At 35.7% G+C, this 27,867-nt stretch overlaps 2 protein-coding genes across 4 annotated transcripts in view; one reads left to right on the plus strand and one right to left on the minus strand.

Moving 5' to 3' along the window:
* LOC143887438 (uncharacterized) overlaps positions 1 to 7,078 on the plus strand; it is a 33,276-nt gene extending 26,198 nt beyond the window's left edge. The window contains exon 7 of the mRNA XM_077391522.1: positions 5,966 to 7,078. Within this exon, the coding sequence (XP_077247637.1) occupies positions 5,966 to 6,050 (85 nt within the window). The 3' untranslated portion in view covers positions 6,051 to 7,078. The remainder of the gene's footprint in view (positions 1 to 5,965) is intronic.
* Positions 7,079 to 10,440: 3,362 nt separating this feature from the next.
* LOC143888414 (PQ-loop repeat family protein / transmembrane family protein) lies at positions 10,441 to 26,728 on the minus strand. Of its 3 annotated transcripts, none has more exons than XM_077392819.1 (14): positions 26,590 to 26,728; positions 24,693 to 24,981; positions 24,326 to 24,368; positions 23,918 to 23,944; positions 23,512 to 23,610; positions 18,515 to 18,726; positions 17,347 to 17,539; positions 16,804 to 16,929; positions 16,209 to 16,325; positions 15,864 to 15,884; positions 14,334 to 14,392; positions 14,085 to 14,175; positions 13,425 to 13,528; positions 10,441 to 10,831 (listed from the first exon to the last, which is right to left on the minus strand). In XM_077392819.1, the coding sequence occupies exons 2-13, from the start codon at positions 24,926 to 24,928 to the stop codon at positions 13,427 to 13,429; spliced, it is 1,326 nt and encodes a 441-aa protein (XP_077248934.1). In that variant the 5' UTR covers positions 24,929 to 24,981; positions 26,590 to 26,728; the 3' UTR covers positions 10,441 to 10,831; positions 13,425 to 13,426. The 3 variants fall into 3 exon arrangements, with proteins under 3 accessions (XP_077248934.1, XP_077248933.1, XP_077248935.1); XM_077392818.1 differs by having other exon boundaries at positions 26,450 to 26,714; XM_077392820.1 differs by lacking the exon at positions 23,918 to 23,944 and having other exon boundaries at positions 26,450 to 26,719.
* Positions 26,729 to 27,867: the final 1,139 nt, after the last annotated feature.

Consider the following 27,867-nt stretch of genomic DNA (forward strand, 5'->3'; position numbering starts at 1 on the left):
ACCAGTAAGTTTGAGACTTTGAGATTATAGTTCTAAACAACTCTGATTTGCTGGTGAGGAGAAATAGTGGCTCTAGAACAGCTACAACATATAGGTCGCTCGTTGGGTTCCTTGTTGAAATACTTACATTTTCTCCTCAAGGGGAAGGATTAAAGAGAAGTTATCAGGACCCACTGGATTGTATTGACGAGTTGAGATTAGCAGATCGAATGTGGAAATATTGCAGTAAAAATTTTCTTTAGTTATTGAAAATTTTGGGTCAGAATGTCTGGTTAATGGCTTGTGATTTGTAAATAGTTTTTTGATGTTTTTTAACATAGAGTTGCTGGATACTTTTTTCTTTACCTTCATTTCAGTTTTTTTTTAACCGAGTCTCAACTCAGTCATATCTCTCAACTCAGGAATATTTAAGATTTTGAGAATGTTTGCATTGTCATTCATTCCAGATGATAATATAAGAATTGTCTTGCAAAATGTATCGTTTTCTCTTCTTGCTATACAAACATTCATTGGGTATGGTTTGATGCCATATTTTATTTTGATAAGTTGTAATGTACATTAATATGTTGATATTTGGATAAACTCATGAAAAATTCAAAAAAGAGTGGCTAGTATTCTCTTCTTCCCAATCTTTCAGAAAAAAGTATTCTCCTTCTCAACAAACACTTTTCATGCTCTTTTACGGCATGAGTGTGCTTGGACTCGTTGATTCAACCGGCGACCACAAGTCCGACCAGAAACCGATGTGAATACCTTGATTGATGAGCCTATGCCCTTGTTCTATAAGCATTGTTTAGAAGCTTAGTGTCACGGGCCTAGTAATTCTGTTAGCTAAAATCTTACGATACTTGCACCCCTATGCTTAGCAAAAGTCAGCCTTCTACCCAACTAGTGCAGCACTTGGACTAAGAGAACACACTAAGAGTTCAAGAATAGTGCTTCTATTCTTTTTTTTTTGAATGATAAGAGTAGTGCTCTCCTTTTATAGGCCCCAGGAGAACTTTTTAGAACCCTTTTTACACGCTTCTTTTTTTGGGAATATTCTAAGAATATTCCAAGTACATTCTTTACAAATATCTAACCCTATTCTAGATTATTCAATGCCTCTACATCTAGAGTCTTCTACTCTACAAGGTTCTAGAATCTTCTACATAATTCCAGAGATGCCTCTACAAGGTTCTAGAATCTCATACATAATTCTAGAGATGAATACAGGGTTCTCGAATTCTATAAACAATTCTAGAGGTCTCAACATGCTTCTAGACTTCTCTAAGAAACTTCTACGAAACTCTAGACTTTTGGAAGGTTCGTCAGTTCTTATGCTTGTCCTCCCATAGGCCTGCAAAAAGAAATATGCTGAGCTACATTGTCACCCCGTGACATTAGACTGCCTTATTTAACCTTTCTTGGCAATGCTTCTGTGCCTTTTTTTTTCATTGCAAAGAATGACAAATTGGAAAAAATCTAGAGAATGGAATTCCCCAATATCGGTATCGGCATGTTTGGCTCGTTTCTCCAATTCTCTGTCAAAATGTGGCCTGCTGAACTGCTTATCTTACATCTGATAAACTGTTGATTTGTGTATTCTTTATCTTATATCTGATAAGCCGATGGTTTATGTATTCCTTATCTTGCATTTGCTTGGCATGAGACCAAGATCTTTTGGGATGCTTCATGATGTTCTAAAATTAAAGAATTAAGAAATTAAGAATGAAAGGGCTCGCTTTTTGACCTTTAGGAGTAGGTAACCTGTTCCCTGTCTTTGTTTCTATTGCATTCTATCTCATCGTATCACATTCTGTTCTGCGATATTTGAGAATCCCCGTCAATACCTCGGTGTAGATCCTGGATAATCCTTTGTTCCACATCCAATTCAATCAAAAGTGGGGCGAAATGATACAATAAAGAAAACTCTGTTCAATTAATTTTGTTAGTCCTATCTATAAGAGGAGAGCATATGAAAAATGTAACCGATTCTTTCGTTTCCTTGGGTCACTGGTCATCCGCCGGGAGTTTTGGGCTTAATACAGATAGAAGAAAAAGAAATAGCAAAATCTCATATACGATCTATTCATTCAATATTTCTCTTTTTAGAGGGCAAATTTTCACATTTAAATCATGTGTCAGATATACTAATACCCCACCCTATCCATCTGGAAATCTTGGTTCAAACCCTTTGCTGCTGGATACAAGATGCTCCCTCTTTGCATTTGTTGGAACAAAATAAGTCATTAGCCACATAAGCTATTCCAATGACTCGGAAAAGTCGCAAATGAATCGATTATAGACTAGGTTCATCAATCTCACGCTTCTTCAAGTATCTAAGGATTGATAAAGGAATCATGAAAAATGGTTTCAAGAATTTCCTACTTCGACATCATTATCATTAATGGAAATAAGTTTTCCTGTAATGACTAAATTTGATCATCATAAGACATAAGAGAAATCCATTTTACTTTTCCAATTGAATCATTAATGATTTAAAGTGGGGCAGAAACCATAAGCCATTAGCTGATTCTTTCTCAAGCTGAACACATGTTATGGTTCTTAGCCAACGGTGACCGGCTCAATGAGCACCTTTGGGCAATGGTTCAATGTTCCAAAGGATGGGTGAACAAGACTCTGTTGGGTCTGGGTGGGAAGCTGGATCGCCTATCTTTTTCAGGAAGGGTCGGTTCGGGTCAAATCATGATAAAGAAGGTTTGTCAGTTCATCTCCCTTTCGTTGATCTCAGTGGCACCCATCTTATCGAGAAAAAACTGGGTTTTTTTACGGCAACTCGTGGTGCGTCTTGAGCCACGGGAACAGTTGTATCAAAAACACATCTGGCCTCAACTGCACATATCTGTGTGTGGGTCCCAACAATGATCGCTAGCATCAATCTGCATGCCTGACTAGTTGTTCTATGTGCGGGGACAATTTTCCTAGAAAAAACTTTCACTGAAAAATGAATTTCTAATGTGGGGCTTACTAGTTTTTTTTATGAATTCTTTTTCAAAATATAAAACTTTTATGTTTTCTTGGAATATTTCAGCTCCATTAGATGTGAATCTTTTTCCATAGGACATTTTTCCCTACATCTAAACAGCCCGTAAGTGCCCGTTTGGATAGCCCTTGGATTTGGATTTGAGATTATAAATCCAAATCTGGCGTTTGGCCCCATTTTTTGACATCTGGATTTGGAGTTGAGCCAAATTTTCCAAATCAATCAAATAAGAAGAGTGATTTTGATCTGTAAATATGTTTTAAAACATGTTATTTATAAATCTAAATCCAGTCCTAATATCATTATTTCTGTTCCTTGACTCTTCTCTTGTGTGACTTCTCCCCTCTTCATGGTTGTTGGATTCTCTCACATGATCACCTCCACTCTCCTGTAGGCAAAATCTGCTAACAACACTCCCCCCACACCCAAATGCACCCACACACGACCACCACCACACACACAAACACACCCCACCCCTTCCTTCTCTTTCTGCTTCTTTCACAACTGTGCTTTTCTGACAATCTCCATTTATTTCCTTCTTGTTACTCCAATTTTAATCCATCGATCTGCTCTCTATCTGCACTGTTTTTGCTTTCAGATCCTCAGATTGTCATTTCCTGCTTCCGATCTGCAGGGCTACAAACTAGCTTCTTTCCTGAGTAACTCAAATTTCAATGAATCCGTCACACTGCTCTTTTTTTGTTTCTCTAGCTTTCATTCCGTCCAACTTTGCAGAATGTGGATCCAATTGTCTTCCTTGACGCCGATCTGTGACCTTTTCTCTCCATCGATGTTGGAAATTATCTTCCTTGACGCTGATCTGTGACCTTTTCTCTCCATCGATGTTGGAAATTATGGTTTCCTGGTTACAGGGATCTTTATTACACTCCAACATCAGCTTTAGAACCTCTGCTTCCCACCATTTTGCATGACGCAGACAAATTCTCCTTTGACACCATCATCTTTGTGTTATTTGTAATTCTTTTGTCGTTGCTCTTGAGCTCTATATCACCGACTTTCATCTCTTCATGTACCGACTGTAAATTGGTCAGGCTGGGTGGCTGTGGAACTGTCTTGGACCTTTTTTTGAATGCAGACATTTGCCATCTGATATTTTCTCATATTTTGATCAGTTGGAAGGTTTATCGGTAATTATTGGTGGATTGCAGTTTTGCTACATGATTAGTTATTTATCAGCAATATTATATCAATATCACAATAATTCTATATCATGTTAAATCAAGATATTTTCTTGAAATATTTAAGCCGTTGATGATTTTGTTATTTATCATGACATTTGTTCATTTAATTATGAAATAAAATGGTGATCGGATCCGAGGCTCCTATAGCAAATGTTTGAGAATTTGCTACCTGTGAAACTTGTTACTGCCCAATCAAAAGAGTGAACTGATGGGCTTAGCTCCAATAATCCTTAAGATAGCTGATCTTGTATCTATTTCCATTGATCCTTTTTTTCTTCTACGATTGATATGTTGGGATACCTGATACTCTCTTTTTAAGTTTTTATGTTGTGAATGCAAATTATTACCTTCTTCAAAAAGCAAATGGTAAGTATGTGCTTTGAATCTTGTGTTATGATGGTAAGGATCTTTGCACATAATGCTTTGTATAGCCAATGGTTTGCTTTTACTAGTTTTCACTGGCACTGGTTCTTTTGATGGACCTGAATGTATTTAAGTTTAGGTTGGCGCACCTCTAATATGAAAAATGATTTGAGGACCCATTTGGTCCAAAAAATAATCGGCCAACATCCCTGCCATTCGTGCTTTGGAGGGTATTCGACCATTGATTTTAGGTTTAAAAAGTGTATAGACAGGCTTGCTTTGACAGTTCATTTTTTCAAGCCTTAATCAATCGGGTAATTTCTTTTGGCATGAGGCCAAAGCCTACTGTACAGTGTCACAACGTTTCTGTAGTAGAATTTTGCCTGTGGAGCCTGTTTAATCCCTGGTTCTATCCATTTCGATTGATGGTTGTGACAAACTTAATCAGAAAAATGAGAAAAAGCCCAAAACAATTAACATCCGTAACAAGAATAACTCTTTCTAACCTTTGCAAACCCTATTGAATTATTTTTTGCATTATGCTTTGGCCTCTTTCGTCACAGATAGTTAAATCTGTTTGTAGTTTTTATATGGTGTTCGCGTGCTCATGTGTATAATGGGAGCGCCACCCTTGATATTTGATCCAGCGACAACTGACTTTTTCAGAGGCTGTTGTTGGATCAAATATCAAGGGCGGCACCTATGTTGTACCCCCCATAAAGCTCATGAATGCGTGAAAATCATATAATTTCACCTATTTGTAAACCCTTTTAATTTCAAGTAGTTCCAGAAAACTGTTCTGTTTCTGTTCTAATCTTTGATTACTTATTCTCTATCTTGATGATTCTGTTCTAATCTTTGACAACTTATGCTCTATCTTGATAATTTATGTTTAAGAAAATGTTCAGTTTTTGTTCTACCTTTGATCACTTCTGCTCAATCTTGAAGGTTTCTGTTTTAATATTTGATTACTTTTGCTCCATCTCTATATTTCTTGATCAAGCTTTAGCTGTTAAAAATTTTCATTCTGAGAAAAAGAGGGGTCAAATTATGACTGTAACACACACAAAAAAAACCTTTGTTATTTGGAGCATATATCCCTTCAAAGGTCTCTATTCTACTTTCTGTATGCTCATGCTTTTTATGTTTTTCTTTTATCTGTTATTATGTGAACCTAAAATTCTTTTTGATAAGAGACGTTTTCTTCTTACACCTTAGCATTCTTTTAATTTCTGAATGGTACACCTTAGCAGCCATCATTGATCATCATGCACTTACACCTTAGCAGCCACCTAAAATTCATTTTTGGTCTCTTCATTCTTAGATTGTTTTGAGAGTAACATTTTCTCTACATTTGGAGGGAAATAACACATTTAATATGTAACTCAGATTGTTTTTTTCCCCATAAATGCAGGATGCCCTCCTTAGTTTCTTGGAGAACTGGAAAGAGGACACGTCGTACAAGAGTTAACACCACTATTTTTCAAACGTACAACTAGACAACTAGTATTTTTTTGAGACTCTTATCAGATATGATCACAGCATTACAGTTATGAATGTTAACTTCTCATAAATCTGCATTTTGGACTAGCAACAGATTCTGCTAATTTTGTACAGGGAATGGGATTCCAGTTGAGAAGAAGCTTCTGTTGCTAGCAACATGTAAACCTAATCTCATGTTGCTAATTTTGTACTAGCAACAGATTCTGCTAATTTTGTACAGGGAATGTTAACTTCTCATAAGAGAAGAAGATTTTGCACCTTGGCATCTCTTCTAGGAATGTTAACAAGTCCCACATAACATATTCTCTTTGTTAAGTATAATTTTCTTGTGAATAGTTTTGCCTTTATTCTTTCTAATGTACTACAGAATTTAGTTCTTTTTGTCAAGTGTCAATTTTTTTTATCACTGGATTTCAAGTCCCTTGCATTCATGGGTTGAGATTACTAGCATGGTTTGCTTGCCAACTTTTTTTTTTATCTTCAGATCTTGTTGTCACATTTTGGATTTGAATATTTAAAAGTCTGAGGATTTGGAAATTATGGATTTCAAATCCACATATTTCCAAATGAACCCTAAGGGCCTGTTTGGATGCAGAGAAGAGTTTGATTTGGATTTCTAACATTTGCAGCTCTTTTTGCATTGTAATTTGGATATGGATCAAATTCTTGGATTTCCAATTCAGCAAACTGACAGTGAAAAAAAATCAGATTTTCAAATATGCTGTGCAAATAAGAAATTGGAAATCCACAGATCTCACAGTTTCCTTCACCCTCTTTGCTCTTCAACCTCTCCCCTCCACTAGGAAGTACCCCCTTCCCCCTGTCTCTCCCTTGACAATCAACATGAGCTGCCTGATCTATTCATTTTGTATTCAAAACTCAACAATATTTGTTTGTTTTAAGAACTACTGTCGGGTCAATGCTAATAATGAATAACCGGCAGTAGGGACATGCATGAGCAACCTAGAGTAGTTCTTTAAGAACTATTGTCGGTTTGGATGAGTACCCCCACATAGCGACATGCATGAGCAACCTAGACGGTTGATCTTTTAGAGCGTCATGAGGTAGGTTAGAAAAACGTTGTAACTATGCTAAAACCTTGTTTGTTTTTTTTTTTTCCCTTTTTTGAATGGCAAGAGTGACTTCATTAAAACCAAACCGGGATCGAGGAGGACCCATAGATTACAAAGAGGAATTGAGCATAAGAACCTGAAGAATAGCACAAAACAAAAGAAAAACAGCTAAGGCAGGAAGATGTCGAAAAGCTCCATCCTCACCCTATGTACACCGTCTCTAGCAAGTTTGTCAGCCTCTCCATTTGCTGACTGCCTTATGTGGTTGAAGGAGATTGAGGAGGACCCAATTCTATCTTAAATAAAGCAGCAAATCTCCACAGTGCAATGTGTGGTCCTTTAAGCCACCTAATAACATTGAGAGAGCCCCCTTCTATCACCACCCCTTTCATGTCTTCATTTTGTAGCAATTTGATACCTTGGTGAATAGCTCGTACTTCAGTCTCATTGGAGTCTGCAAGCCCTATTAGGCCACTGAATGCCCAAATCACAACCCCATCTTCATTCCTTAGAAGCCCTCCAATGCCAGAAGGTCCCAGATTCCCCATACTCGAGCCATCAAAATTCATTTTAAGAATCCCTTGGGAAGGAGGGGACCATGCTTGGATCACTCTAGTATTATTACTAGAAGCACACCATATCTCTATCCAACCATGCCGTAAGTCATATGCTGATACAAATATAAAAGGTTCTAACGTTTTCACCTAGGAAATAGTTAAAGCAATCACCTTATTGAATAGGAATTGTGCACCTTTTGAAAATCCCTTAAAGATCCTAGAGTTGCGCTCCTTCCATAGAACCCAAGTGGTGGCTAGAAAAGAGACATACCAAAGGATCTTACCTTTCCGCTTCCATGGTGTCAGGGCCCAACTTTCAAATAGCTCCGAGAAAGTTGCCGGGAATACCCATTTAATCCCAAATCTACACAATACTCCAAACCTCTGACGCCAACTTGCAATAAACTAGTAGATGGTCCACCGATTCCCCTGCTTCTATACATAGAGCGCAAGGATCGATAATCATAATATTCCTCTGTCTAAGGAAGTCAATGGTTTGAATTCTTTTAAGGACCGCCGTCTAACCAACCAATCATACCCTTGGCGGTACTTGATGACAAACTCTTTCATTCATTCTTTTTCCCCTTAAATAAAAAATGAACAATTCTAATTCTAATTATTAATTATATAGGGTTGAATAAAAATTCGATTGATCATTTGGTAGAATTCCTATGCTTAGTGTGTGACTCGTTGGTTTTTTCTTTAGAGTTGGATTAAAAAAAACAAAACAATGGACCAGCCCATAACTATTAACTATAGAACTAATAACCAGCTAAATAGAGATTTTTTCTTTCGACCATATTTCGATTGTTAATACAATATATAAGGACAGCTACTACAAGCAATACTACACTTTTGATCGTGAAATATCGATTGCTTGTTGAACCCTGTGAATCACGTCCCAAAGTAACAACCCTAGAACCTAAAAAATCTTAAACGAGGCTTGATGGATCAAGGGCATAGAGGACTATGTGTCCCAACAGCATTTCACCGTCCTTCTGGCATTTCTTCATTTCGAAGAAAAATGATATGTGAGGATATCCATGTCCGATAAAAAAAAAATAGTAGTTTTTGACACTATGTTATACTAGAGAAAATTTGGCACATTTTCTGATCCTACTTTTGGTCGGATAATTCTTTGTTCACTTTTGAGAGTCTGGAATCTGTCATGTTTTAGTTTTTTCTGGGCAACTCATTTTCTTTGGATTTGGTTGGAAGAATTTTTTTTTTTAATTATCATTTTCTTTTGGGGTCACACTCTTAAGATCAACTCCTCTTTTTCTTTCTTTCAAAATATATCATTTACTTTTTTTTTTATCCATCAGAAAAAAAATATCATTTACTTTTTCTTCATAAGGTTAATATCACTTATTTTTTTCATTTTCGCTGTGCATCGCGCTGCCTGCACATGGTGAGAGAGAGAGAGAGAGAGAGATAAATCCTAGATTTTTCATCTTGCTACATGGTAATAGATATATATTTTTGTTACAGTTTTTATATGTTAACCGTAATCATCCATTAATAATTCAGAGAACTAATTAATAAGCATAGCACGTGAGAGAACATCAATAGGGCTAATAGCTTCCCATTAGTAACGGATCCTCCAAAATACTACCAAAAACACAGTGGGCCCACATTGTTTGGATGATCCAAAGCGTTCATTTGATGGGCCCTTACATAGATAGGGTATGCCCAAAAAATCAGCTCCATAGGTCTTCCTAACCCTTCAACCTGTGGACAACTGAAGGGGTCTACCTTACACAAATTGAAACCACAGGAGGTCTATTTGGAACTTTTTAAACATTAGGGGTTAAGTTGAATGTGTCAGAAACCACAGGGGGTCTAAGTGTATTTTTCCCAAGAAAAAAATCAACACTACCCAACACTAACGACTTCGCTCCAATTGGGATCTTCAGACAATCACTTATTCAGAAACCTCGTGTGGGGCTAATAGTTACCAGATACATTCTTGGATTGAAACCCAAGAAAAAAGCACATCTTTGTTATATGTATTATACATAATTTGTAATTTTTTATCTGTTTAACCTTATAAGTGTAAACTTCTTTAACTATATTAAATACTGGTTGTTCAAAACATATTTACCTTGCATAACAAACAATTAAACTAAGTGCAAATTAAAAAGCGGCACTACCATCATCAAGCAGAGCATAGTTGGACCTGGTCTCGCCTCCAGATGACTTTAGCTGCCTCACGGGACTCCGGTCCTACCGATTGGTTCATGACCTACGTCTATGCCTTGAACTGATGTCATAAGACTTGGCGGATGTGTACATAGAAATCAATATGCCTCACACAGGATGGACTTGCACTGAATGTGGAGGGCTTGTGTTCGATAAACACGTGATGCAGGCTGATCACGAGAGTAAGTCTAAAATTGTTCATAGCAAGATAAAGCTTAGTAAGAAAGGATCTGTGGGTGAAGGCCTTGTATTGGGTTTGAAGTTGTGCATGGCAAGAGCGTAGAGCATGATTAGTAGCGCTAAAGGGATTGACCTTTTAAGCGGGTACCATGTGGCATGGGAGGCAGACCACATAGCTCTCTGCGTCATAAAAGCACAGATCAGTTATTAATCTACCTATGATAGGATGGCTAGGATCAAACGATCGGTATGATATTTGGGCAATACAGTCAGATCAACCATTGATATTCGAGCCATCAAATCAGGTCAAACATTCCAATCACCATATAAGTGTCATGTGTTCAAGATCAAGGGTGGTTAAGTTTCCAATATCATAGGCAAAGCAAGACCGAGTAATGGAGAATTTCGATAGGCGAAAATGCAAATTATTTGTGGATCAAACTAACAAAAAAGAAGAAAAAAAAGAAAAAAAGTGAAAGACAATTCAAGATGTATCCCATCCCATAAAGTGCAACACCTATAACAGAGTTATATCGTGTATCCGTGATAAGATGAGATAAAATGTAAAGAAGAGTCTCCAACCCTCTGCTTACTAAACCATTGAAATGGTTACCTTCACTTCAGTCTGGCAGCTTTCTATCAGCACTCCTTACAGGATCGGCGCCGGAAATTAAGCAGCCATGGACCCATCAGAATCGTCAGCTTCATAAACCAATTTGATATGTGGTAGATAGAAGTCAACCATTGACGGCAAAGAGAAAGACCCTATAAACATGATCATCAGTCAATATATTTTCACACAATAGAAGTTCTTGAATCTTAGTCAATTTGTAGTTGTTTATGCAACTGATTTCACCATTTGAGTTCTCCAATAGAGAAGGGAGGGTGATACTCAACACCTAGTGATTTTCAGTAACAGCACTAGTGCAATTCTCTTGGTGTCAGATTAAACTTTTAGGGCCTCTTAGGATGCCACCAAAATTGGTCCTCATTTGAAAATAAGACGATTTTATCTTATTTGTAAATGGGCCATTAAGGCCTCTTTGGAAGTCATCAACTATATCATTTCTAAAGCTATTATAGCGATTATTTAACTTATAATCCATTTGCATATGATAATATTATATAACCATGTATAATATTAGCTTGCTATAGATGATACCAATCTGATCTGTGATGTATGCAATTTAAAAGCTTGTTAAGCCTGTAAACATTCATTCTGATGTGAGCAGTATATGTAAGTATTCAGGCAATGTAGCAGAAGTAATTTACGAGGTAGCTAAAGATGTAAATATTCATTTCATAACATGTAGGAGGTAGTAAGTTTTCAGGAAATGTAGCAGGGAAGCTCATATGTGATTGGGGATTATCAAAGATCGTGAGCTTTCATTATCTTTGTCATTTTTGTTTACTTTATGAGTTTCTTTTATTGCATTTCATTTCAGCTACTCAAACCTTAACAGGGAGTATCAATATTTGATACATGGATACTTGTAGAGGACGCACAACGTACTATCATGTCCAACACGACACGATACTCATACTCATGCCACATATTATATAGATACATTGTCGGTAAAAAAAAGAACTAATATATTTCAAATGCAAGTCTCTCTTTGAATTCTTTTGTCTTTTGCAATTATAATTTTGAATATATGAATTTTACTGATCCTCGTTTTGCTTGTTAGTGTCTTGAAATTATAATTTTGAATATATGAATTTTACTGATCCTCTTTTTCAAATATATTATTAATTCCATGGTATTTTATCAGATTTTCTCATCCCTCTAAGTTCAATCTAATCAGGTTTATAGTAATTTATTTATAGATGTGTCTTATTTCATGTCGGACGACTGTATCCATATATGTGTCCTAGTTTTAGAGAATGCCAAGTTGCATCTATATTACTGTATCCGTGTCTATAAAAGTATCCGTACCTGGATATTAAAGCTTCTGATAGCATTTCTCTTAATAATGAGACATTACTCCTCAAATTATAGTGACTAGCTATGATTTGGCCGATACTTTGAATTTATTGTTGACACACGTGACGTGTTGTGTCCGACTCAACACCCGTGTCTACAAGTGACGACACTCCTTTAGACACTTTTAAGTGTACTGCTAGAAGTGTCATTAACTTTATATGTATGTATGTGTACATGTGACACTATTTCTAAATTTTTAGGGTTTGCCATGTTAGATACCTAGTATCAGTGTTGAAACTCGGCACACAAATCCGTGTCGACAAATCATGATTATATGTACTTTCTATTTTAGCCGTGTCCCCATTTATAACTTTTTGGAGTTTTCCGTGTCCGACACTCCGTCTCTGTCGACATGTGACACTCGCGTCCATGTCCACAAATCATAGGTGACTAGAATGTAGGAATGAGTTACAAACAGAAGAGAAAATGAGAGTGGAGTCTGATAGCATGTTGCTTGATGATGAGAAGCTGAATTCTCCCACGCTGAAGCATACACAAAGGAAAAAATGACGTCATCGAGTCAAATAGAATATGGCTGAATGATGATGAAACTCTCAAAATCACAGTTAAGAGGATGGGATTGCAGATATGGAACATAAAAACAAGAATCAAGAAGTAGCCTTAGAGGAGAGGAAGAAGAATCCATGAGTTAGAGATTGGTCGTGTAGCAATCTAGCAAGACTTGTTGAGAAGGAAAGTTCATAAAGACTAGGAATCTCCTTCACCAATCTCGAACGAGACCCAGCCAACAGTTCAGGTGAAAAACTTCAAAAGAAGACACTACAGTTTCAACTATAGTTTCAATGCGTTCGTGACAGCTAAAGATGAACATGTTCAATTGTCCTTGTTTCCGAGAGAGAGAGAGTAGGATGGGGCAATATCACAAATATCGCTGACGTTTTCAAAACATCACGATTTTATCAAGACATTTTGATAAAACGACAAAATCCCAAGATTTTTAAAAAAATATAGGGATATTTTCTAAAATAATATCGCGATAATATCACGATATTTTTATTCTCAAATTATATAATTTATATTTTTTTATTTTTTCCGTTTTTTCCTGATATAAATCCCCAAAAAAATTAATATCCCAAGATTTTCCATTTAGAAATTACCAAGAACGATATTTGTGTGTCTTAGGGATGGGGTAAAGGATTGGATTGCAGTTCTGTCTCTTGTTATTTTTCTGATGCCAAGTGAATTGCACCTGCCTTTGAACAGCAAGGTCAAGAATAAAAATCAACCGAAGTCTTGAATGTGAGCTTACGAGAAAGCTAGAATACAAAAATCGTCAACGACCTTGAAAAAATGGCATATATACTTGCTAGAAAGGTTTCTATCATGAAATCAACTGAGAGATAGATTTATCACCTTTAGAATTTGTTAGCAATTTTCTCTACTGCAACAAAATGGTCATGGTTGCTTTCAGTCACCTTGAGTTTCCGATAATGGAAATAGATAAACTGAAGAACTATCTGGGGAAGAAGTTAAGATTTGTACCAAAAAGCAAACTAAACTTTCTCAAAGCAGGAATAAAAAAACAGCAAACTAGTGTTGAAGGTCAATAATTTCTTGTTGGAAAAAATCACTAATTACTTTTAAAAACAAATTTTTTTTTGAATGGTTATTTAGAATGAGTGCAACAACTCAACCTGAGAACCAAACTTGGTAAACAAAACATTTTCTTCTCAAACAGGGCAATCTAACTACCCAATTGCTTTCCAGTGCGCTTATTTAAAAACTCAAAAATTCTGTCAGACAGGAAATATTAAATTATAATAGATAAAACCTTGAATCGTTGCTCTAAAATTTCCATATTAGTTGTTAAAAAAATCAAAAGATGATTAAATATCAAGTGATGGAAGAATTGATTTCAATTAAAGACACAAAATCAAAAGATCAAATATCAAGTAATGGAGGAATTGATTTCAATTAAAAAACGATGGAAATTTCATAATTTTTCATAAATACTCAAGTTGGTGTCTAACATATTAGAACTGAATTAAGATAAATAAGAGTGGCCAAGGATACAAAAGAATCCAGAATAATACATCCTCCTGCATCTGCCAGCCATGGTAGATTTGGTCTGATCCTAGACCATTCCAAGCTACTAACAAGTATACTACACAAGAAAAGAAAGAGCTGATTATATATGATTCATTTATAAACACTAGACTATTTTTCTATGGATTTAGGCAAGATACCAAAAACTAAAAGGATTAGATCTTTCTCGAGATATAGTACTGTATAAAGTGTAACCGTGAAAATGAACATAATTACCTTGCCAGGTATGTCGAATTTCCAATCAGTGCGAAGATGAACATTAATGGATTAAGCCCCTGCATACAATAAAATAGAGAATGGGCATGTAGTAAAAACACAGTAACATAGTCGGGCCACACACGCCTATAACTTCTAGAAACTTCTAGAAGCCTAATATTCAGGAAAAAAAATATCAGAGGGCCATTGCACATTCTAAATTTCTGTTCTCAGCAGGCTTTGCCAACAGTACTATAGAAATTCGAATGGCAAGTAACATTGTTTCCTGACATACAGATTCTAAAGGGTTTTCCTCCCAGTAATTTTGGCAAGGAGTTTTGAGGCCCACAAAGTTGCAAAATCCATACAAAGTTGAAAATCTTGATGTTACAAAAAGCACCCTTGAAAGTAAATGGAGGACTTAACACTAGCCTCCCCAGTTGGTTATTTTCATCCGGTCAGGTGACAGTATGAGGATTCAGTGTTTTCTTTTGAAATTAAAATTATATTCTAAACCTCAGTCAAGTATATGTTTTTAAAATTTCCATCTTTACTAGGATACTCTGACGTGGATATGGGGAGGTCCCGACTGAATGGTGAACCAACAACTTGAACCTTGGATCCAATAGTTGCTTGAGATGCACCCTCTAATGATTTGAAAAACCATAATTAGATTGGACCCATATAGAAGTTTGAATCAGACTAAAATTGGGAGTGAGATTGTTCACAGCAGACTAATCATATGGCCGTTATTTAGAAAACTATTATTTGCTAAAAGTATAAAAATATAAAAAATATCAGAGGAGATACAATATCAGTTTGTGTCTAAGTTGTCAATTTCGTTTCGGCCATTTTTACCAGTTTTGTTCGAAAACTGGAACGAAACGACGAGAATTTCGCTTCGTTCTGGATTTCTTCCGATTCGGGAATTTCGGACGAAATTCACCAAAATCCAGACCGGAATGCCCGGAATTCAGATTTACATGTAAGTAACGGAATACCCCCATTTGGATCTATTAAAAATAGTTTCAAGACCCAAATCTACGAGGATAAAAAGTCAACTCTCCAGTTCTAGTACAAAATTCGAAAAAAGGGGTCGGTTCAAAATCATAACTTCCAAATGGTGGGGTATTTTCCAATTTTAAAAATTCATAAATTCTATCATGTCCAAACATTATTAAATCCAAGAAGTCCGGTAAAAAAAATCTCATAATTTGGTCTCTAAATTTTTTTCATCTTGTGAGGCACTGGTCAACAGTCAACACAGGCATTTCACCTGACCCACAGTGATTTTCCTTTAAGTAAATGTTGGATCTTTTACATACTTGGTTCATTTAGTTGTTTCTTATATTTTTCTAACAATTTCTGAATTTTTGGGATTTTTAACTATTTAAAAAAAAAAATCATCGTCATAACGGAACGAAATTACCAAGATGACTGAAACGTACCATCCCGGTGACCAAAACGAAATGGTCACCGAAACAAAATTGACAACTTAGGTTGGTGTACGTGTAAAAAAATTCATAAATGGAAAAAATCGAAAAGGATTACCTCAACATTGCCCCTTCTAATCTGCACGAAGATTAGAAACCAGTAATAAGTCAGATTCAGGCATACTAATGTAGTGAAAAATACTGCCAGAATAATTAGAAGCGCGGCAAAAGAATCTAGTGAACCACATTGGCAATTGAAAGTATAATCAGAATGGTCAATATCTGAGTACCCAAACTTTCAGAAATGGACATTATCACAAACCATTAAAATAACAGAGAGACAACTCATTAGCAGAAATTTAGAATTTCTGTTAAAATAACTCAAATTCCAACGCCACAGACATGACCAACTGTTTCGTTTTGTTGTTATCACGTAATTCCACATGCAATAGTTAAATCTCACATTTAAGAAAATTTGAGGAAGGCGTCCACCCATGTAAATAGCTGCCATTGCCCAACCAAGGAAGGTTCCAATCCCACTGCTTGTGTATTCTTCCGTCAATGATGAGCGGTCATTTCTCTGAAAAGGGAGCAATCAAAACAGGATCAAGTTAATTTACCGTTATAAACTTCATACTTAGTTTTCTGAATAGTGAATACACAGCTCAAAAAACCAATTCCCAAGATATTCATCTCAAGAAGCAGAAAGTACTCTTCAAGTTTGCATTAACATCAAGAAACCAGGAAGGCCAGTAATGTAGTTTGAATTCCACTACAGATTAATTGGTCGCAGAGAGCTTTTTGGGAATTGTAATAATAGCTTTTGACAGCTGGTTAAATAATACAAGACAAGGTCAGTTAGGCCCATATTCAAAACACGTCGTGCCAATATTAGTCGCCAACTTTATATAACTTCTAAGGTTTTACAACTTTAGGCCATGTTTGAATGCAGGAAAAACATTTCTGACCATACCTCTAAACTTCCCCGGAAATTTTATCTAGACTACAAATACCAACTTTTATTTACTCACTAGAAGAAATTAAGATGCTTGTGGTACCTGTAAAAGCTTCCGACCTACTCGAATGACGATTCCTTGTGGCTCTTTTATCAAAACTGAATAAAACCTGCTATTAGCAGAACGGTGGAGATTAAAGCTACTGAGCAAGAATGTCACCACAGAGACCTGGAAACCAAATGGACAATAGTTAAATTCCATCTTTTGAAACATAAGGAACAACTTCCAATCCTATGTCACAAATATCATTCTCGGGAATTTCTCTGAAAGGGAAAATCCCGGGATATATTAATTTCGTTATTTTTTTGGGTTTATATAGGGAAAAATGATAAAATAAAATTATTTAAAAATATATAAATATATAAAATTTAATAAAAATATAAAATAAGAATATCGGGATAATATTGTGATATTATGACGATATTTTATTATAAAAAATGAATATATTGCTATATTTTTAAAATCTCGGGATTATTTCGGGATTTTGTCGTTTTATCAAAATGTCACAATATAAACATGATATTTTGAAAATATAGTAGATATTTGTGACATAGTTTCAATCCATGTCATCATTTTCAAGCTCACCACGCAAAGCATGCTTTTAGTATTCAGAGGTGGTGCAGATTGCACAGAGCTAAGCTGACCGAGCAAAGGCTCCTCCACAGAATTATGAACATGAATAGGGATAGGGTGAGGAGGCGTTCTGGGAGAACCAAGCTTGTGTGTAAAATATGATCCCATTGTAGGTGTATGGCTCCTTGATAGAGATCTTGCGGATCTGATCAGTTCAAGTTGGCAAAAAGTCAAGATTATAGAAATCCATATCCATCTGGAGAAAGCTAAGATTGAAAGAACATGAATAGAATGCTTGTCAAGGGCCTCTTTGGATGCCATCAAAATTTGTCCTTATTTGCAAATAACATTATTTAATTTAATCTTATTTGCAAATGGGACGTTAAGTCCTCTTTGGAAGGCATAAACTATTTCATTTCTAAAACTATTATGATTATTGTTTGCAAACAATCATATTCGACTTTAGAACCATTTGTACAGAAAATAAAGAGATAATTTTTTTTTAAAAAAAGTAACCCGGATGGGTGTGGCTCTTTGGCTTACAGTCATGGGTATGCTCCCCAGTGACGGGAGTTCGAATCCCCTTGTAGGAAACTGGATGCGCATGGTTTACGGGTGATTGCGCGCATCCATAAGGATTAGTCCTGCCCTAAAATGGGGTGGGCATACCCTATGTCATAAAAAAAAAACAAAGAAAAGAAGAAGTATCCAAAGAGGCACCACATTCGGCTCCAGTAGCGATAGCGATACAGGTTGTCACTGATGAACTAAATCTTGATTGCTAGACTTAGTGTGAAACAGTGTTAAAAAACTCAAGACTTGACATGGAAATGATCTTACAAGTCCTAGTTTGATTCAGATTAACCAATGAAAAATTGCTGATCTAGTATAAATTCTACAGAGTCGAGCACTGTTTCCATTGATTCTTTTATCAAATCGATGTTAGTACTCAACTCATACCGAGTTGACTCAGCTAAGTTCCACACCAATAAACACATTTTAAAAATTCATCAAATCAACAGACGTTTCTTAATTAAAATTCTGCATTTTGTTAGGAGATGCTGGAGTATTCTTAATATTTTGACTAGCTGGACTACCTCAATCTTTCCTACAAAGTGAAGCTTTTATCATTTGGGGAATCAAGATTTTTTGTTATTTACAGAGAATAATTGTGCCTTACGTGTAGTATGACTCCTTTCCAAAGGAACCATAACGAGGAAGTAGTATTGTCGAAGAAACAGGGATTGGTGAAGTTGAACAGTAAATTCCTTCCTCTACACTAGATCCATGTATTTGAGAAAACTTGGCCGTGAATTTTTGCTCTTTATCATCAGGGACATAACCAGTTTGCTTGCTTTTAATGACTGTATCTGCTTGGTGAAGCTCGGGTCCCTACATTCACGAGTCAAGCCGTCAAAATACATATGGACATGTCAGCATAGAAACAGAAAATAAGAGATTTAAATACTGTTCTCTGTAGCAAAATGACTACAGCACCTTCTTATCATATAACCTGTTTGCTTGAGTGTTTTGTAACTTGAAAATAAGGACACCTATTCCTGAGTCAAGCCCATGCTCTTCAACTTTGCTCACAGTCTTTACTATGCATTTACATATTTTAATTTTCTTTTTCTTACATGAGTAATCTAGAGCACTAAGTATCCAAAAATAATTTTCCAATCAAATTTCAATAATCAACAACTTAATCATTAAGAAGAACTTACTGAATGCACTGCCAACTGTATATAAATAGAAAGGAGAAATAAATATAGAGTCTGTCTATATGGGGTCTAAATATTCCATAGACAAGAGACATAAATATACAGTCCAACTGTCTGTATGAGGTTTAAATATTCTTTTAACAAGTCCTATATTTTAGTTATTCAAAAAAAAAAAAAAAGTCCTATATTTTAATTAGGTAATTATTTACTGTGATATTTTTGTTACTTTTGAAATACGTGTAAACAGTGACATAAAATACATCATAAATAATTAAAATACCTTCACATGTACTTGTATGCTCTAACAGTCTCTCATGCTAAATATTTCCATGAAACACATTCTGGTTGTTAATCAGAAGTGTGTGATGTTCTACAATCAAGCTCTTGCTGAAAATCACTATAACCTGATCTGCACTAGATATGTCTACTGGAATAATCTCCCACATCTCTACTTTCTCATGAATGAAGTGAACATCCATTTCCGCATTTTTTATCTTACCATGTAAAATTGGATTCAGAGACATCTTAATGGCAGTCTCATAATCATAGAAGAGTGTGAGAACCTGAGATGAGATGTAGCTCATGTAATACATGTCATATTCATGTAAGCACTGCAGTGACAACCGCCATGATCTTATACATTAATCCTGGCAACTTTTTTTTTTTTTTGTTTTTTGAGAAAAAATCCTGGCAACTGTTACACTCTCATGAACCATGATATATTATCCTCTAATTGATCTTTTGGTATCAAGATCACCTTCCCAATCAGCACAGTACTCTGAAACCTTGGTCTCAATGTCTTTTATACAACCATGCTTGATTGTTTCATTTATGTATCTCATAATCCATGGTAAATGTTCCCCTCGGAGATCATGTAAATGTTGTCAGACTTGATTTAATGCATATGTAATGTCAAGCCTGGTAAAGGTAAGTAATTGTAATAAAGCAACCATACTACGATACATGAGAGAATCTTTTTATCATTTATTCTTCTTCCTAGCCAACTTTTATACAAATGGTACGAGTATGAACTGACTTGTAAGTTGTAACACATCACATTGAACTTTTAGAGTAGATCCGATACTTATTTTATTTGAATCATAGTGACTCCCTTTTTTTTTATTCCTTGGTGCATTTAATCTCAACACCTAAGAACTAATGCAATTTACCATGATCCTCCATACCAAAGTCACACTTAAGACCTAAATCTATATTTGATCAACATCATGCCCTAGTGATAACTATGCCATCAACATAAACCAAAATGAGAACCTCACCTAATCGAGTGTCACAAATAATGAGTTGTTCGACTTATGTGATACTTGTGTTCTGATAGCTTCATGAAATCTGGCAAACAAACTCTGCAATCTTCATTGAATCCATGTATGGCCCTCTTTAGCTTGCACACAAATGATCTCATGCCAGCTGTTACATTACATAGCCATAATTCCATATTCACTTCTTCCTTTTTATGAACATGTAAGAACACTTTATTTACATCCATTTGAGATAAGGCAACCCAAAATGATTTCTCAGGCAACATTGATACTTTAACGAGGAGACCAAAGATCCCTTCATATGCCTTTTACCTGTCAATGGTGTCCCGTGCCATCTTACTTTTGCTGGAGCTTGTAAATCAACTTAAAGTCAATTGTATTCTTTTCTGGAGGCCTAGTTACAAATCTCCCATGTGTCATTCCTGTATAATGCATTGATTTCATTTTTCATGGCTTCTACCTATCTGTCATGCCTTATGGTTCTACAAATGAAGAGGGTTCCGTGAGACTTGTTGCCTTGATGGAAAGGGACTTCTTATGTCGAATTTGACAAACAAAGTATCTGTTACAAGGCTGCAAGATACCTAGTATGTGACTGGATGGATCTTGTGCAATATCATGAGATGAAGTGGTGATGGCAGTATTTGTCTCCCCCTTAAGCTCACCCCCAATGGGTGGTGGATAATAGATGTGCCCTTCATTCAAGGATAATCAGTGTATGATTATTATCTTCTTGGACGAGAGGGAATAGCAATGGTAACCAAAATTTTTGTCACTATACACTGCAAATATACATGTCACACATACACTGCAAATATACATGTCACACACCTTTGGATATAACTTTTTGCATTGTGATGCCATTATGTGAGCATACCAAATGCAATCCATGAATGCAGTAACGAATAATTCAGATGTAGTCCAGTGAGAGCATAATCAGGGTCAGGGTCTAATTGCGTAAAAGTCATGGATGTGAGCTAATTAATCACATGGGTTGCAGTAATCACATGGATTGCAGTGTGAAATGCCTCTGTCCAGAAGCATCGTGGTTCTCCAAAGTGAAACATCATAGATAAACTTGCCTTGATATGATAATGTTTTCGCTCAGCAACACCACTTTCTTTTTAATGACAACGATTTTATTAAAACGACCGTGGTGGTCAGTAAACAATACACAAAGAGAAGAAAGAAGAGAAAATGGAAAACACAAAACAACAATACAAATAGATCAAGGAGGTAAAAAATCAAACATCTCCAAGGTTGGTCTACCTACTACTGGTCTATCAGGACAATCAACCCAACTATTTGCCGCTCTCCAAACAAGGCGGAATCAAACCAAATGCCCCGTCAGCCTGTCCAGGATCTCTTCTAAAGCGTATGCACATCTCTAGGGGAAAAAACGGACCACTTTGAGGGAATCCCCTCCAAGAATAAGTCAATCAAGATCTTCCTCATCTACCTAGAGGATGCCAGCTAGGACTTAGGAGAGCATGCAATTCTGCATTAGTAGCATCGATCAATACCGAACAAACACCCATTATAATAGCACCAGCATAGATTGATGAGTCCTTTCAAATCAAAATAATTCCACCTGCAGATCCAATAGAAGGAAGATGGGTCCACATCCTATGGGAATTCCCCCATAACTCTGATTAATTAGATCCTCAGTTACTATTTGTAATTTGGATTATTGAATAGCAATAACGTCTGGGTACCTCCTGATCAGGCCCTTTACCACTTTACGTTTTTTATCCATTCCTAGCCCCCTAATATTCCAAACTATTGTATTCATGAAGCAAAACGAAGTGACGTCGGAACTACTCCTTTGAGTAGGTCCAACAGAGCGAAGCAAAGCAGCGCCGACCTCTCATCCCCAAAGCATTCCCAAATCTTCCTGGAGGCTGGAGATAGATTTTTTAGGACTCCCTGTAGTTCTCTCTTTCATCTATTTTTAGACTTTGTTTTAATTTCTTCCAAGCAAGTTGGTGTCATGTTCTTCAGTTTCTTTCAACACAATTGGAAACCTTGTCCTCCACACTGCCAATAACAATGGTCAACACTGCCACAATGGTCACCACCGAGAAAAAGCATGTGAAATGAACCCTACTATATAAATCAATCTTACTGGTACGACAAACTACCTTGCCTGTCAGATATGAACCTTATAGCACCTAGCATATGAAAGATTTATCAGACATAGCAAAACCTGAACTTTGGAGTCATGTGCATCCATTCTCCCAAAATATGATCCTAAAGTTCCATAAGTACAATCCTATGATTTGTGGACAAGGACAAGTGTCGCAAGTCGACAATGACACGGAGTGTCAGACATGGCAAACCCCCAAAATTTAGAAACGGGGACACGGCTAAAATAGAAAGTATATATAATCATAACTTGTCGATACGGATTCGTGTGTCAGAGTTTCGACACTGATATGAGTTGCTTTACAAGGCAACATCTAAAAATCTAGAAAAGGTGACACTTAAATGCACATAAAATTATCAATTATTACACAAATATGTGTCCACACTCCCACATTAACTCTAACACTCCTAGCAATACATTTAAAAGTGTTAAAAGTGTCCAAAGGAGTGTCGACACATGTCGTGTCAGACACGGCAGGACACGCGTGTCAGCAATAAATTCAAAGTGTTGTCTAAATCATAGGTACACTCATTTTATTGTTGAAGACACATTGAATTTTTAATCAATCTACAAGTAAGACCCATGATGAATAATAACTCACAGGAAGGGAAGATTATGTGCATGGTTTTATTTCTACAAAAAATAAACCATATTACCTAATAAGATTGATTAGATCATTCATGCTGTCAGTCAAAAGCAAGCTAGTTAGTTTTATGTGAAGGGCCAACCTACAAAATTGTCAACACTGTTTGGATGCTATGGAAATAAACAAATGGATGTGTATAAAGGAAAACAAAAGTTCAAAATCATTTTTGGCTAAATGTGGTTTCTAATTTCTTGTAGAAACATTCTTGGAAGATGCTAGAATTGGATTATATACAAGAAAAAATGATTCGAGGAAGCCGTAGTGAGGATGCCAGGCTGGGATGGACTCTGCCTGGTGTCCTGCTAGTAATTCTCTACAAACAACTGGAAATTATATCATAAATACGTGCATATTAGTCAAGAAACAAGCAAGCTTATAAAATCTGACCTTATGTAATTGACATTTTTTGTTGGCTTTCAATCGATGATAGATATGACCATAATAGATAGTTTGTGAGGCCAGAATCACTGTTGTTGCTGTGTACAACTGCAAGTTAGCAAGAACATTAACAAAAGTATGTGATGTTTTTATGAGAAACCATTAGTAATATCAAATGCAATGCAAATAAAAAAGGAAAATGACATCCACACTCCCATTTTTTATAATGGAACTTCTCTCTTTATTTATACTTTTCCAATTAGCTTTTATGGCTGTTAAAATGCACAAAAAAGATACCATCAGCCAACCGGAAAAGTGTGCAACAAAGTGAGGAGTTCCATTATCAACACATAGGAATGTGGATATCATTTGCCTAAAAAAAATTTAAAAAAAAGACTTTCATTGACATTCTTACTATCGCCATGTAATATTGTGTTGGTAGCTGCAAAAAACAAGGACAAATAATTAGTAAGTCTTAAAGTAAATAATTTAGCGTGTTCAAATGAGTGTATTGTGGCTTCACAATCTAAGCAGCTAGGGATTTATAGATTTCCAGAATCCAAACTCTTGAAATCCAATTGAAAATGAAGAACAATCAATCTACAATATAGTACAACTTATTTTCCCTTCCTTTGTTTTTAAATTCATTGAACATCGTATAGAATTGCATGAAGGGAACATTCATTTTTTGGATACAGAAAGCCCACCCACCATAATCATGTGAATTTATGATTCGCAAGTACAAGTGTACAACAGTGGAAGTAGGCTTGTAGAATATTTTGGTGTAAAAACAACTCTAGAAAGGAATAAAAAGATAACTTACAGTGGCTGGTTCCAGCATACAGCCAAAAAGGTTGAAAATATCTCTGGAAAGAAGTGAACACAAAATATTAGATAATTCAAATACGGGGAACCCCAAAACATCTTAAATTTGAACATAAATTGCGACATTGTCAAGGGTTTCATTGCATGATGGACTTCATGTTGACCATTTGACCGTATTCATCTAAATAACGATTTCACTTGTCTGATACTCTATTGGTTTTCACTGAGAAAAATGGCAAAATAACTGACAGTGACTCGATGAGATAAAAACAGAAGCATTCTTCCAAGAAACAACTCAATCAATCATAACCAAATCAATTTATAATAGCGAAATTTAGAGTACTAATGACGAATAGAAACAGTACCCGACTATCCATGTCATCAGAAACGCAATGGAAAGACCCTCCGCGGACTTTGTCTTATAGTTTGTAATTATTTGAGGAACCTCAGCCACACCCCAACTGATAACGCTAACCAAACCCAGGGTTAGAGATATTCCATCCTTCACACTGCAAAGGCAATACTTCATGTAGATCTGAGCCCATTTTGAGCAATGCTGGTTTCTAGGGCAGACAAGCAAAGACCCTTCGTGAAGCCCCATCGCATGTGACAGACTTTCAAAGTAAAAAAGCACGTTGGAGGGGAATCAAGTTTCTGTTAAACACAACAAATATCACAAAATCAGCTCAAAATAATTGATATTGATTCATATGGTCTTCTTAAAAATGTCAACCATTAAAATCCCTTCTGATAGTTTAAATAGGATATCATTAGGAGCGATTAGGCCTTTACAAGAAACCATAAATTTCTACAAACTTTTCAGGAAAAGCCAAAAGAATAACTTGTGCCTGGTGAATTAGAGCCCCAGTGTCTAAAACTATGACTCTTTAAAAGGCAACACCCATCAAAAACTTTAATAAATTGCATCTAAAAAGCCTAGAAACTTAATATTTAGAGGAAATAAGAACCTCAGAATTAAATATCTTAGAAAACCTAAAACATTACAGACCCAATTTAGGGTTCCAAACAACCAATACAGAAATAAAAAAGAACAACTGCTTTGTTAAGGAAACTTATTGAAACTGAAATTAACACAATGCATATGAGCCATCTTCAAACCCCAAAGAGCAAATATGGTATTTATGGATTTAGGGTTTACTAAGATAAAGAAAAAGTATGCTCCAGAGCCAGCTAACCGTAAAACAAAATTTAAATTTAATGAACTATGAGTTTTGAAGAGATAAACTTAGGCCCTAACAACCAATTGTGAGTCCAAAACCTATTATTGGACCCAAAATTTTGGGTGCAATAATAGGTTTTGGACTGAAAATCGGTTGTCATAATCTATTAGATTGTAAGATTAAGCAAGCAAAAACCAGAAAATATAGGACAAGATGAAACATTGAAACTCTAACCATCATTTAAAAAAAAAAAAATCAAAGAAGAAAAACCATGATTTCAACATCTCAGGGGACTGTAAAAACCTTGAAATTTTCTGCCGGCTAGGGTTTCATGGTCAATATAAACTAACAAAATAAAGCATTCAAAAAATTATATATTTGTACATAATCAAGAAAAAATACTAGGGTTTTATGGTCTTAGATAACGTTTTCATAACTTTCTAAAAATTTAAATAAACTTTTCAAAGCAAGAAAGGAAACCTCTATAACATATCAACACAATCTAAATTCGGTCCTAAATAAGATATTTTACGGTAACCTTATTCTCAAATCAGGCATTATTCCCATTAAGGTAACTTTTTTTTTGAAATGGAAAGAGGAAATTCAGACCCATTAAGGTAACTTTGGAAGCCATTAATTAAGTTATATATATATATATATATATATATATATATATATAGTTTGGAAATGAAATATAAAAAACTTACATGTAAGTGTATAAGAAAAAAGATTATATGCAAATGATCTTTGGGTATCCAAAGAGGTTCTTGACTCATCTTAAAACTTCTCAAGAACAGAAAATAGGGTTTAAGATGAAGCAAACGAAACCCAGAAATCACTTAAATCTATAGCTACAAAGATTGAAAACTTGGTATCAAGATGGAAAAAAGAAAACCCAGAAATCATAGGCTGAGATAAATCATTCAAATGCAAAGGACTACCTGTAGGGAGCTTTAAAAAAACTTGTGTCAAATAAGCTCAGAAATATTTACTATAGAGGAAGCGTTCAAATGCTAACAACAGTCAAAATCTTAGAAGAAAAGAAAGAGAGTCTTGGGGCTCATGGGGACTGAAAGAAAACCATGAAATTCAGTGCACTGTTAAACGTTCTGTAGAATGGGTATGTACAAAGCAGCACGTTTTTTCAGGGTTTTTCAGGATTGAAGATAAGAGGATGATAGTGATGATGTTTGGGATGAAGTTTTAAATTGATGAGGATGGGTAGAGCAGAAGCTCTATTTTTTATTTTGTATAAATTCGCACCCCCTGTAGGATGATTCGCTCCCCTGGTTGGTGTGAATTGCTTAGAGTCGACGCTTTTTTGGTGTAAAAGGGGAGCGAATCATCCTGTAGGAGGTGCGAATTTATCATCGCCCTTTATCTTTCTGGGCCTTTTGGCAGGGAATTTGTTTGCCACCTGTACTGCACTTAGTGCATGAGTGCATGCCACGTGGCAGTGTGAGGAGAGACGCAGTCCAGGCGCCGCGAGCGGAGGAGAATGGGACCGTTAGCTGACACGTCAGTGTGTGTGATGGGAGACAAAATCATGTCAGTTTACGGCTCTCTGTATGTCTGTAATCCCATCATCTTTTCTATATAAATCCCACTTATAATTTGGACAACTGGGTAGCCCCAATATTATTTATAACCTTACAAATGTAGGGAAATGATTTCAGCACAACCATATATTGATATCTGCACTGACCCATCTGTCTTTTCTTCTTTAATTGGCTCCCGAGAGCTTTTTGGGAAATGTAATAGCCTTTTGACAGCTCTTTAAAAACTATAAAAGACAAGATGCTATCTGAAAATATCAAAATATGATTGGGTTGATAACATTCCCCTTTATTCACAAACCAGTTTGTGAAATGATATCAGCACAACCATGTTTGTTATCTGCACTAACAAATCTTGTCTTTTAGTATTTAAGAGCTGTCAAAAGGTTACGACAGTTCCCAAAAAGCTCTCATTACCCTAAGTGTAATGTATTCCTTATATTTATTTTTAAGAAATAATGTTTAGTTTTATTTTTATTTTTTGAGGGGCAAGGAGTTTATTGTTATATTTCTCTTATATATATGGGTTAGAGGCAAGGTTTTATGTCTTCTTCCTATATCTTTATTTCATTTTAGTAAAATCTAAGGTGCATTCCTAGTTCCTAAATGAATTCTGGGTTAAAAAAATGCAATGTATCATTTAACTATTAAATACAATTATAAATAAATTTCTTTACAGCTATTTTAGAGATGTAATTTTCAGTTGCTCTTTTTATTTTTAGATATGATTTATAGTGTTTTAAATATAGCCAAAAAAGAAAGGTTTCAATTATTTTATAAATTTCCTCCTGCATAGATTTCAG

The sequence above is a fragment of the Tasmannia lanceolata genome, unplaced genomic scaffold (assembly GCF_043159265.1).
Source record: "Tasmannia lanceolata isolate RefF3 unplaced genomic scaffold, GAP_Taslan_0.1 ptg000012l, whole genome shotgun sequence".
Classification (NCBI taxonomy): Eukaryota; Viridiplantae; Streptophyta; class Magnoliopsida; order Canellales; family Winteraceae; genus Tasmannia; species Tasmannia lanceolata.

What these genes read in the sequence shown, in the direction of transcription:
- LOC143888414 (XM_077392819.1), bottom strand. Translation starts at nt 24,928, where the DNA reads ATGGGGCTTCACGAAGGGTCTTTGCTTGTCTGCCCTAGAAACCAGCAT. An exon ending in CTAAAAGCATGCTTTGCGTG is followed by an intron (nt 16,930 to 17,346) that starts GTGAGCTTGAAA and finishes TTTGGTTTCCAG; the next exon opens with GTCTCTGTGGTGACATTCTT. An exon ending in TTCCTCAAATTTTCTTAAAT is followed by an intron (nt 15,885 to 16,208) that starts GTGAGATTTAAC and finishes ATCTTCGTGCAG; the next exon opens with ATTAGAAGGGGCAATGTTGA.